Source organism: Populus nigra, chromosome 7 (assembly GCF_951802175.1).
Source record: "Populus nigra chromosome 7, ddPopNigr1.1, whole genome shotgun sequence".
Classification (NCBI taxonomy): domain Eukaryota; kingdom Viridiplantae; phylum Streptophyta; class Magnoliopsida; order Malpighiales; family Salicaceae; genus Populus; species Populus nigra.
In genome coordinates, this window is record NC_084858.1 from 18,282,907 (window position 1) to 18,295,536 (window position 12,630).

Sequence of the window (12,630 nt, forward strand, 5' to 3'; positions counted from 1 at the left end):
ATTATTTTAAATAAAAAAATCTAATTTTATTCTACTTGTATTTAGATTATAATCTCAAACAAGGAATTCTACATCGTCTTCCCCTTTAATTTTTTTGACTTATTTATAACTAAAAACAAGAGATTTGATGTGGTGATAAGCCATCATTTAAAAATGCAAGCCGTTGACCTACTACGAGGCATTGGTCTATGGTAGGTTCAAGGATGAGGAAAGTTGGAGTTTTTGAAATATAACAAAAAAAGAAAAGAAAAGAGAAGCCAGTTAGGGTTAATTCATGTTCAAATCCTCACTATATATTAGCCCTTTTTTTTCTAGGGGTATGGCGTATACCATTGACTACATGTACTTGATTCATGCACTTCAAAAATTTCATGCACGTCTGCCTTATATGAGAATCAAAAACAGTAAATTAAATTTTATTTATTTATTTTTTAATGAGTTTAATATGTTGATATCAAAAATAAAAAATAATAATTTATTTTTAAATAAAAATCACTTTTAAAAAATACTCCACATTACCTTATCAAACAGACGATTAAACCAGAACCAAAGAGTTTCCCATTAACCAATAACCATGCCATGGACAAAGGGCTCACAAATTCTGTAAAAATAGTTTTTTAAAAGAAAAGGAGCAAATTTAATGCATCTTGATGAGATAACAACGTACTTTGAAGTCTTTAACCACTCAATCACTTATTATGATTAATGTTGTGTTTGTGTGTACAAGAAGAAGTCTTTTTTAACACTTAAGAGTTAAAACTACTCAATTCTAGATGTAAGAAATTCAATTTTCCAACAACCCTAAAATAATTGTTGATCTTTGTTAATTAGGTTTGTCGGCCCTTAATTACCACTTGATCAGTCGTCGAATCATCATAGCTCAAAATAAATATTTGAAAATAAATTAAAGACATGGGTGACGTCCCAAGCTTCTCTAAGATGTAGATTTTTTTCAAGCTAGGAAGAAATTCTTAGGTCGATAAGTCAAATAAATAGAGCCAAATCATATTCAAACACGAGGCTGTTATCATGATTAGAGAAAGGAGAAGCAAATAACCCTAGCTCAGAACATGAACGTCGAATTCGAAAGAGGCAGGAAGAATGTGATGTCTTGCTTATGCAATTACCAACTTGTAAATGGAGCCAAGAAACTGATTGCTTTCTAGCTGTAGCCCATATCGATATATATGCCTTTCAACAGATTAGGTTTAAGGTCATGAATAATATCTTTGATATTTAAAAAATATTTCTTTTTATTTTTTATATATATGTTCTTAACAGATAAAACCTTGGACAATCTATATAGACCATTTATTATTAAATGGAGAAAATCTTCATTTCATTAAATAAATCATGATATCACTGTTGGCCCACGGCTAACAAGTATATGGTGAGTGGTGCCTGAGATGTGTGGGTGCGTAGCAGTCCTGCTGGAGTGCATATTCTGTTTTCCATTAACGAAACCAACCTTCTTCTTTTTTTAGTAGAAAAGGTTTTTTTTATATCGTTAATAAAAAAAAAAGGGGGGGTAAGGTTTTGATATGTTGCGAAAGTGGGGTTTTTAACTCTGTTTATTGGGCATAGTCTTTGTTAAATGATTCACGGGGAGAAAACAAGGGGGTTTGGTTTATTATATTACATATAATATTACCATAATGTTAATGTCTATAGAAAGTTAAGAACATAAATACTTAAATCTATCATTTAAGAGAAATGTCTTCAAAAATCACAACTGAAACGACTAGTATTAAGAATTAAACCATCTAGATGGTGGTTTAGTGGCAAGAACTTGGGACTAAGAAGTTTGCTCCCTCTATGGTTTCAGGTTCGAGTCCTATAGTTACTCATATAATAGCCACTGGAGGCTTATATGGTCGTTAACTTCAGGATCCGTAGGATTAGTTGAGGTGCGCGCAAATTAACCCGGATACCTATATTAAACTAATATATATATATATATATTAAGAATTAATTCATGATTTGCGTAACCTTAGAAGTACGTAGTGCTTACAAATCTGTGATGGGCATAGACATATAGAAGTAGATACATTTCGTGTATGTTTAGTGTTGACGAAACAGTTAATTTTTAAAATGTGTTTTGTTTAAAAATGCATTGAGATAATATTTTTTTATTTTTTAAAATTTATTTTTAACATGAAAACAATTTAAAATCATCAAAAAAAATTAATTTAAAAAAATATAAAAGATTTTTAATTTTTTTAAAAAATAAAAATAAATAACTTGTGATTGTTGATAACAATTTTTTAATATTTAAAGAAAATATTTGCAAGTGGACCTCAATCGAGGTATGTATGCTGTATAATTATTTAATTATAATATTGTTTCATGATCAGTTAATTAATGCTACATGTGCACGTTACATCTAAGAGTGCCTTCTTAACACCCTCTTTGGATTATTGGATAAGAAATGTATTAATCATAACAATTAAAGTACCATACAATATGCAACTGCTTTATCGAAGATAGATGACATTAAAATCTCCGAAAACAATAGTTATTCTCAGTCAGTTTTAAGAAATCATCAAGTATATTTCGTTAATAATAATTTATTATTATTATTTATTTGATGATAAAAGATATTTTGGAGTAATGTATACGTCAACCAATAAAGATTAGATTATAAGTGAGATGAATTTTAGTTTTTTTAGAAACTATAATGAGGTATATTCATTGTTACAGACGGAATGGAAGCTGGTGGTATTGAATTTAGAATATTGCTTGGAGGTTGGTATCATTAATTTTGGCCGCCATAAGAGACCATTCCGACAATAAAGTACTGTTTTGTGGTTTATTAACGAAGCAACGTTGAGACATTGGAGAGTAGAAAACTGCTGTCATTTTGAATCATTCTTTTGGAGAGGAGAAACCCACTTTGCCTCTTCCGAAGGTTGCTTCTCAGAACTTTTAACGCATGCAGTAGTGGAAGTCTCTGTTTCCCATTTAAAATTTAGGAAGATGAGGCTTATATATAATGCATGTTATTTTTACTTTTTAGCATGTTGATGTTGCATCAAGGTACTCCCATGTCAATGATTGCTGCCTTGACTCGTGATGTAAACAACCAGAATTCCCAACATAAATAGTTCAAATTATACTTTGCTCAGAGAGAACTATATTCTCATATTATTATTATTATTATTATTATTATTATTATTATTATTATTATTATTATTATTCAGAGTTTATATTTTATAATTAAATTATGATGCAAAATCTTATAATTTAACTTGGTTAAATTAAGAGCGTGACTGTGATTGAAGTTGTTTTTTAAAGTATCTTTTACATGAAAATGTATTAAAATAATTTTTTTTATTTTTGATATAAACGCTTTAAAAAATATAAAAATACTTAAAAATTAATTTAAAACAAAAAAAATTTAAAACTTTTTAGAAACATGGTTCGATCGTACTCTTAAACACACCCTAAATTTTATTGTTTCAAAATCTTAGAGATGGCAGTCTAGTATAAATTTGAAGGTATATTTTGGATTTGATTGTAAAGTTATATATTTTTAATTAAATTTATATATTAATCTAAACTAAATCGCTTCTTAAACAATTGAAGAATACATCTTGTTGTCTGTATTCAAGAGTTCTTTCAGTTATCATAACAAATTAATACTACAAGGGTTCCGGTAAAAAAAAAAATCAATTTGTTAATTACTATAGAGCTTCAAGATCTTGTGTGGTTATTCGCAGGAAAAGACGAGGATTTTTCTAATATTCTATCAAGAGAGAGGTAATTGTTCCTCTGATGTAAGAAGATTCCATGGATATTGAAGGATTGAAAATTAAAAAGCGTGATTATTATTAGCAAGAAAAGAGAAACAAACGCATCCTCATCATCTATGGAACAAGCTATAGACGGCACGGCACACAAGGACCAGACAATGGCCCTAGTAGACGGTTCACCAACTTCATGGATGGGTCCCATGTTGGCGGACCCATTGGGTCCTGCTGCTCCTATAGGCACTGTCGTTAGGCCTACTTTCAGAACTCAACCACATAGGTGCGCTCATAGTGGACCTGGTGGACTTCCTCATATTTTTGTAAGCTTTCTGGCTGTAGGCAGCAAAAGTTGATAGTGTTGTGTGTGTCCAGCATAATTTTTATTTTAAAATATATTAAAATAATATTTTTTATTTTAAAAAATTTATTTTTGATATCAGTAATCAAAATGATCTGAAACACATAAAAAAATTAATTTAAAATAAAAAAATTTAATTTTTTTTTAAAAATACAAAAACAAACATGTCGGAATCTTTATCTACCATTGCGTTTTAATTACTCTACTAGATTATTGCATGAAAAGCTGTGGTTGTTATCAAATCACCTAATGCGGCATGATAGATATTTGATTAGTTAAGAGATCGATTGGAATGATGATCTATGCATGATGGTGGGATTTGATAGATCACCATAGCTTCTTCTTCTTGATCGAATATTGGAAGTGAGGAATTGTAAGAACAAAGGGATAGTTTGGTGTTCAATTATAGAAAACTTTTTACTCACGTCTAACCCTTGTCCGTCCGTCCGTCCGTCCCTAGCTATCTCTATAATGACCTTCCAACTAAACTTTAATTTTGTGTTAAGCTACTTGAGCCAGAAAAAGACATGGACATTATCACTTGTCAATTCATGTTAAATACTCAAGTCTATTTCTTTCTTTCTATTAACATCAATTGATCATACTAATTTACATTTTATTTACAATATGTTTCTTTTTTTTTTGTCATTTTCTCATGTTGCTATCTCAATATTGATGGTCGTTTATGCGGTTGTTATGTTTATTTACTCTTAAATCCCTACGCTTTTTTTTTATTTAACGTGAATGTTCGGGCCAGTTTGCATGCACGTACCTCGACTAATTCCACGGACTCTGAAGTTAACTACCATGTAAGCCTCCAGTGGTCATCATATGAGCAACCACAAGGCTTGAACCTGAGACTACATAGGGAACAAACCTCTTGGTCCCAAACTCTTATCACTGGACCATCACCTAGATGGTTAATCCCTGCCCTTTCTTACTAATTATGTACCGTGGATCATTGATTTGACTGACCACAAATCTTTTAAATTAACGGACAATAGACTTAAATTGCAAATTAAATTAAAAGCACGTTTGTCTAAGTACTGATGTAGTTCTGTTCTGTTTTATCTATTTTTCTTTTAAAAATTCTCAACGTAATTTTTTTTTTTATGGCTGTTGCCAAGTAGTTATATTTTTAATAAAATTGATGATTATATATATAAAAAAGATAGTGTGACTGTGATTTTTTAAAAATATAATTTTTTAAGTTTAAATTAATATTTTTAATGTTTTTGAATTGTATCAATATTAAAAATATTGTTTTAAAAAAATATTATTTTCAGCGGAGATGAACGGATGTTGAAATTGTCAACACAGATATTTGAAATTTAGCTGTTTAATCACCAATAATTTAACGTGCATGTGCAATTTCATGTCAGTACATGATTAACATGCCCGTGACATGCAAGGCCAATAGAATGTTAAGAGAACCTTTCAAGAAAAAAGAATTTAAACCCCATTACTTACGCATTGCGCTAGCTATACGCTATATATCAATGTATTATGTATCCTTCCAAGATTTCCCAACTCATGTCCTCTATCTATATATATATATATAAAAAGAAAGTCAGTGCCAGTACCCTCCTTCACTAACATGTGAACCCACCCTAGCTAGCGGCGCCCCACTTCCTCACTACCTCCCTCCCTCAGGGAGTCGCTTCTCGATCGCTTGTATATAAGCTCACTTCACAAGCAAATTGATATATCTTGAAACATTGCCAGGAACTCAAAATACAAGATGGGTTTCAAGTGCCGAGTTTTGTTTTCCATTTTTTGTCAATGTATGCTTTTGCTTTTGCAAGAAGCCATAGCTGGACAGCACTACTACAATGTTAGCAGGTTGAAGGGGAGAAAGCAAGTGAGTGGTTGTGATTTGTTTCAAGGGAGATGGGTGGTTGACACTTCTTATCCTCTCTATGATTCCTCTGGCTGTCCATTCATTGATGCTGAGTTTGATTGCCAAGGGTATGGCAGACCTGATACTCAGTATCTCAAATACTCCTGGCAACCCGATTCTTGCAATATACCAAGGTACGTACTAGCTAGAATTACTCCCTTCATTCATTCCTTTCATTGAACGGAAAGACCAAGAACATATACAAGCACTATGCTTATGCTGTTTTTTTTTTATTATTATTGTTTCTTGTGTAGGTTTAGCGGTGCAGATTTTTTGGCAAGGTGGAGAGGGAAGAAGATAATGTTCGTGGGGGACTCGCTGAGTCTGAACATGTGGGAATCATTAGCATGCATGATTCATGCTGCCGTGCCCACTGCCAAGACAACTTTTTCAAAGCGGAACTCCGTGACCTTCGTTGTGAGTTTACTTTCCTACTTTACCAGTTCTTCCCCTTTACTTCCATTTCAAAAATCAAAATCAACCTCAACCGATTGATTTTGTCTGCACATCTCCTTATCACTATTGCATGTTTGTCATTTTCCATCTTATTTTTATATGTTATTGATTATTCCATTGTTCTGCTTTTGAGAAAAGGTCTGCTTCCAAACTGTAGTTTGGCCTTTTTCCTTGAACTATATACAGCAGTACTATTAACTATAATGAGTACTGAGCTTTTTTTTATGTGTGGCTGCTGTTTATGCTGCCCAGAGAAAACTACAGATTTATTTAGTTTAATTAAGGCAAATTAGACTTCGTTACTTCACCATTCAAAATGGGGTCTCGTGTTGCCAATTAGTTAGTGAGCATGAAAGGCACATAGATTGTTTGTATCTGCTGCATGGAGACATCAAGGCACGAATTACACAAATATGCCCATAATTCTCTCTGGTAATTAAATGTAGAGGGTCACAGAAATTTCCTCTTTTCTAGTCTTCTGTGGTAGCATATCTTTAAAATAGTAAAGGATCTAAATTCTCAGATAGTGTTTCGTTAAACAGTGAGTGAGGGTCCCAAGAATGATCGCAAGGATTTCCCTTCTAGTCCTTAAAAATAAAAAATAAAAAACCCCTTTCCTCTGATACAAATTTTTGAGAGCTACATTTTCAGAACTCAGTATTCTGCTTGACCATCAGAAGAGACAATACAGACACGTCTGTAGCTTTCTAAATTCCGTGACTCTTTTTTTTTTTTATTAACGTGGAGAGAGAGGGAAAAAGTTCATGGCCCATAAAAAAATAAAAAAAAAATATGATAAAGAAATTAATTAGGACATCATTAGTTGCCATCTTGGACCAAATTAGAGGAAATTGAGTGGCCCCATCACTTTCCCTTGACAGCTGTTTTGAAGAAGCTGCCAACCTGTGGTTCTATTGTTATATAGATAGACGGCTGGAGCCTGGCCGTGAATAATTATTTGACTTATTTCATAATGTTTATGTATATTATTATTTAATCACATTATTATTGGATATAGCTATTAGCTTACACAAATTTAGTAGCCATCCCAATCATAATTGATAGGCTCTCTTTCATAGTTTAACTCGGTTAAGGACCGGGTCTGTGGATTGCTAGACAACTCATAGATTATGGAGCTAACCCGGGTTAGTTCTAAAACTTCTTCATTTTAGTGATTTAAGAAAAAAGAAGCTAAAATGATATCTTTTGAATAAAATTTTTAAAAATAAAAGAGTTTATTTAAAAAAAAATTAAATTATTGGAATTAGCTTAAATTTGATCAAATTAATTGAATTGAAAATTAATTTTTCAAAGTCACAAAAAGTTGATCTGATTAATATCTAAAATAATTTTTTAAAAAAAATTTCAGAACGATTAGGTTAACCTCCCAAGCCATTGATTTTACTTGCTACGAGATGGATAAGGTGGGCAGCTCTATAACAGTACTGTGTGGTGTTTCCGTGAGTTCAATTACCACCGATTAGTGCTAATTAACTGCTAATCTAATATTTATGAAAACTAGATTTTGTAAGACCTTTTAAGGTTCACGTGAATGCTTGTCTAGCGGCCAGTTCTTCATCAGAAGAACCATGCATGGATGGCTACTGTGACGCTTGTGAGTGATTGACTGCCCAGACAGATATATATTATATGCTCTTGAGAATAAGAATCTTGCATTTATTAATCTGCTTTATTATTACATTTATTATTCTGTCTCCTCAAAATGAGTGGGTACGAGAATTTGAGGAGATTCTATCTTACGCTACTGAAAAGCATCACTGGAACCATTTTTTTCTTCTTTTTTGTGCTAATTGATATGTAAAAGTTTTTTAAAATCATAGCGATGTGGATCATAGCATTTTATGGCCATTGTTGAGTTACATATATAGATCATCACATTAATTATGAAGAAGTAGAAAGGGGTTAGTTTCTCTGTAATTGATCTTGAAGGAAGAGGGCATCTCCTGTAGTATAATCCAACAACAAAATAAAAGTAAGAAAAAAAGTCATGCAATATTATCTTGACTCTTCGTCATATACTCCATCTCTAAAGTGCCAGTAACAAGAAAGAACCATGGATTCAAGAAAGTTGTTTTCCTACATCCATAGATGAAAAGACATTTAAACACGAAGTGTTTACAGTATCTATTTCAAGTGGCTAACAAAATAGTACTGTTGCAGGACTACGGTTTAACGCTGTACATGTATCGAACACCATACTTGGTAGATATTGTTCGAGAAAATGTTGGCGATGTGTTAAACCTAAACTCCATAGAGGCTGGCAATGCATGGAAAGGGATGGACATGCTCGTCTTCAATTCCTGGCACTGGTGGCTTCACACTGGAAAGTCCCAAGGGTATTTTCCTCCCTTCATTCTCGCTATGTAGTGTAGTAATTTCTTGTTTTTATATGCATGTACATGGCTGTCTCCACTTTTATATGGAACTCTAGTTTAATATATAGCTGCCATTATTGGCTGTGCAAATGCAGATGGGACTACATCCGGGATGGACCAGCATTGTACAAAAACATGGACCGCTTAGAAGCGTTCAATAAAGGATTAACCACATGGGCCAGATGGGTTGACCAAAATGTTGATCCTTCTAAAACTAAAGTCTTCTTTCAGGGGATTTCGCCCACACATTATCAGTAAGTGGGGGACAAAACATGCATTAAATGATATATAAAAAGTTGTTTGAGCATCAAATGCTATGCAGCATGTAATTCAAGAAACACAACTCATTTTATTCCAACTTTTTTTATAAAACTAGGGGCAAGGACTGGAATCAGCCACAAAAGAGTTGTTCTGGAGAAGCAGTGCCCCTATCGGGGTCTACATATCCGGCAGGTGCACCTCCGGCGGTTGGTGTTGTAAGCAAAGTGTTGAGCTCAATTACGAAACCAGTTTATCTACTTGACATAACAACACTATCACAATTAAGAAAAGATGCTCATCCCTCAACTTATAGTGATGGATCTGGCACAGATTGCAGTCATTGGTGCCTGCCTGGATTGCCTGATACTTGGAACCAACTCTTATATGCGGCCTCCATCATGTGAAGGTCAACATCAAAATCTCACTTTAGTTTTCTCTTTTTCTTTCCTTTCGTATAGAATTGTATATTTATGGGGGGGGGGGGGGGGGCAAGAAATTCTCATTTACTCCCGAGGAGGCAAAAATCAAATGTAAAGTGATTGATTTTCTTAATCACAATAATTACCCTAAGATGATACAAAGATAGGTGACAGATGCAAATGGCATCTGATGATTGTGTGAAGGAAGTAGAAATCCATTGGGAATTATGCTTAAGTTTGTCCATGTATTGTCAGACTTGTTTGCTGTTGTTTAATTAGACTTTACAGATAGTGATTTTATGAGTAGCCCATATTGAATGTTCAAAGGCTTTCACATTCTTCTTTCATTTGCAACGACTAACAAAGTAAGATGTTCCTAACCTAAAAAGTACGAGCTCTATGGCTCTGAGAAATGATCTAAATAACACGAGGTTAAGGGAAGTAGAGACAAAAGAAATCTGCCAAAAGCATTGCACGGCTGTTTGCCACAGAAATGTGGAGAAGCATCCCTCTCAAGGGCCCTGCATCATTTACAGCATTGACCTGAGGAGAGCAAGATTGGTTTTCAGACACGTACAGTGTAAACTCTATTTCCATGCCATCGCACATGCAGGACACATCATATTCATGGAACAGACTTGCCCATACAGTGTTTACACAGTAACATAAATGATAAATGGCATATAGAACAACTTTACATAAAAAAACGAGGCACGCCCAGTTAAACCCCGTCCCTAGCACTTCGTAAAAATAGCCACTGAGCTAAAAGACTCTTTGGTGAGTATTTTTTCACAAACCAAGCCCATTAATACTCAAGATGTATCAAATCAAGAACAGCGAAACAAAAAGTAGCACCGAATGGTGGCATATAAGAAAATGCAGAATCAAGGAAAAAATTTATGGCATGGCCATTTGTTATACTTGAAACCTCGGATAAATTAGATCCAAGACAGAAGCCCAACCATGTAAAATTTTCAGTGTATGTGAGTGCACAGAGGTAATTTACCACTAATGGATAATAAGAAGTGAAAACTAGCCTTAGAAAGCACTTCAGAGGTAATAAAAGCTAGTAGCCAACATATAGTGCAGCATTCACTATGTAACAGTCACCACTCTTGTCTCCCATTTCTTCAATATACACAGCACTTGAGCATACCAGTCCACCATCGACAACTCCACAATTTTTCCGCTCCAATGTTCCATAAAAACATGTGTTTAAGAAAGCAGTGATTGGTATTTTTCATAGGTTGGTAGTTAGAATTTTATGTTGCGAACCACAAAGTTTGACGGAATAACAACTGCAGATTGCTTGAAGGCCATAAGAGTAAAGATATCATCTACGAATTGAAATCACAAACAATGTAAAAGTTTCTGTGTTTACTAGACAACATCACAATGATCGAATGCTTAAATTTCAGGTATATTCTACAAGTTTTAATCCATCGTCACTCTTAAATTATGTATTACGAGTCATTAATATAGAAAGGTGATCATGAAATATAAAGATGTTGCTGACATCAGATAGCTAGCACCAGAAGGAGATATAAAGCAGGTCTCTTACTGACCGGTAAATACTGAACTTGTGATGAAAAGACTGATTCATTTGAAGGTAAAAAGGTCTTTCTTCATCTCAAATGCTGATAATTTGGATTGATAAGCATGTCATCCGATATAATTTGTTCAGACTTAACAGAAAATTCCTTGATGTGAATTTGATAAACTTTTTATGCATTGTTGTTCGGAATGTTCTGATCTGCAACCACTTTTGTGATATTTTAATCCCTCTTGAAGAATTTTTAAAATTGCCTCCAATATAGGGGTGATTCTAGTCAAAGATTATCATTAAAAAAAAAAATTCATGGCTCAAATATGGATAATAATGGATAATTTAATAAGTATAAAGGGATTATCAAAGATTGCATTTTTTTATTTGAACTCCAAGCTTGTCTAAGCTAATAAATATCAGCTTCATTTCAGGGGAACCTATTAGTTAATCTTAGAGAAGATGCGGTGAGACGGGTGAAACTACAACCCAAATGTGAACCATTCTTGTCATTAAATCATCAATTTTATTTTGGAAACAATTTTAAGCAAGATTTCTCTTTATATGGTTCACATTGAAGTGAAGTGAATTTTGATAAGGATAAGTGTGAAGCTTTGCCTATTATGGAAATTGACTTTTTTTTTTTTCGGTTTTAAAGAAGGTACGTATATATCATCCCTACCATTTACATGATTCACTTTAGAGTTTGATTAAATTTTAGAAATTTTTTCACTTTACTTATCCAGATGCAAATAAAATATTAATATACTCTTAAAAGAACATCTTAGTATTTCAAAGCAACAACAAGACAAAAGATACTTTATTAAAAGTATAATGAAGTTCTCAAAACAAGAAAAATAAAATATAGAAAATAAAGTCTCAAAGATATTATTCATAACATTCAAAATGCAAAACAATGTTGCAGTATATGTCTTATCTTCATATAATGTTTTTTATCAACATTTGTGTCTTGTCAGTATTTATCGACCACTCATTATATTGCAAATGATCTGGTGACAATATGGTAGATATCATTATCCTTCATAAATTTAACTTGTTTATTGCTCACCAGCTTTTGAACTTGATACTTAAAATTCTTGCAGTTTTCAACCGAGTGACCTAGAATTCTATCATGATATTCACATTTCTCATTTGAATTATACCACTTAGAAAATGGTGGTTGTATGGGATTTGATGGAGTTAGAGCACTATGTCTTGTGTTTAGAAGGTGTTGGTAAACATCTTTGAGTGGTTAAGGTATGTCAATCTTTGATAATGATACTGGGATAGCTAGTGACGCAATGAGATCCGATCGGGCATGATTAAGATTTTTAATTTGAAATCCACTTTCCATTTCATCTTTTTTCATGACTCTAGAGCTCATGGTTAGTCTTTTGATTTTTTCTACTTTGATGTCATGCTCAATACTCTCAACTACAATCACTATGTCAATAAAGTGTTGGGCCATGGTTCCCACAAGGTGCTTGAAATAAAGAGTTTTAAAGGTGTTAGAGAATATATTAATCATTTATTTTTCTAACAATGGTG

General features: G+C 33.1%; 1 protein-coding gene across 1 annotated transcript; it reads left to right on the forward strand.

Annotated features, from left to right (window-relative positions):
* The first annotated feature begins 5,591 nt into the window (after positions 1-5,591).
* Positions 5,592-9,865, forward strand: LOC133699479 (protein trichome birefringence-like 38). Its single transcript, XM_062122720.1, has 5 exons — positions 5,592-6,141; positions 6,262-6,424; positions 8,645-8,820; positions 8,955-9,113; positions 9,236-9,865. The coding sequence occupies exons 1-5, from the start codon at positions 5,849-5,851 to the stop codon at positions 9,522-9,524; spliced, it is 1,080 nt and encodes a 359-aa protein (XP_061978704.1). The 5' UTR covers positions 5,592-5,848; the 3' UTR covers positions 9,525-9,865.
* The last annotated feature ends 2,765 nt before the right edge of the window (positions 9,866-12,630 follow it).

Bases quoted from the DNA above. Each gene is read 5' to 3' on its own strand.
- LOC133699479 (XM_062122720.1), top strand. From the start codon at position 5,849: ATGGGTTTCAAGTGCCGAGTTTTGTTTTCCATTTTTTGTCAATGTATG. The intron at 8,821-8,954 runs GTATTTTCCTCC...GTGCAAATGCAG, and splicing joins CACACTGGAAAGTCCCAAGG to ATGGGACTACATCCGGGATG. The intron at 9,114-9,235 runs GTAAGTGGGGGA...TTATAAAACTAG, and splicing joins ATTTCGCCCACACATTATCA to GGGCAAGGACTGGAATCAGC.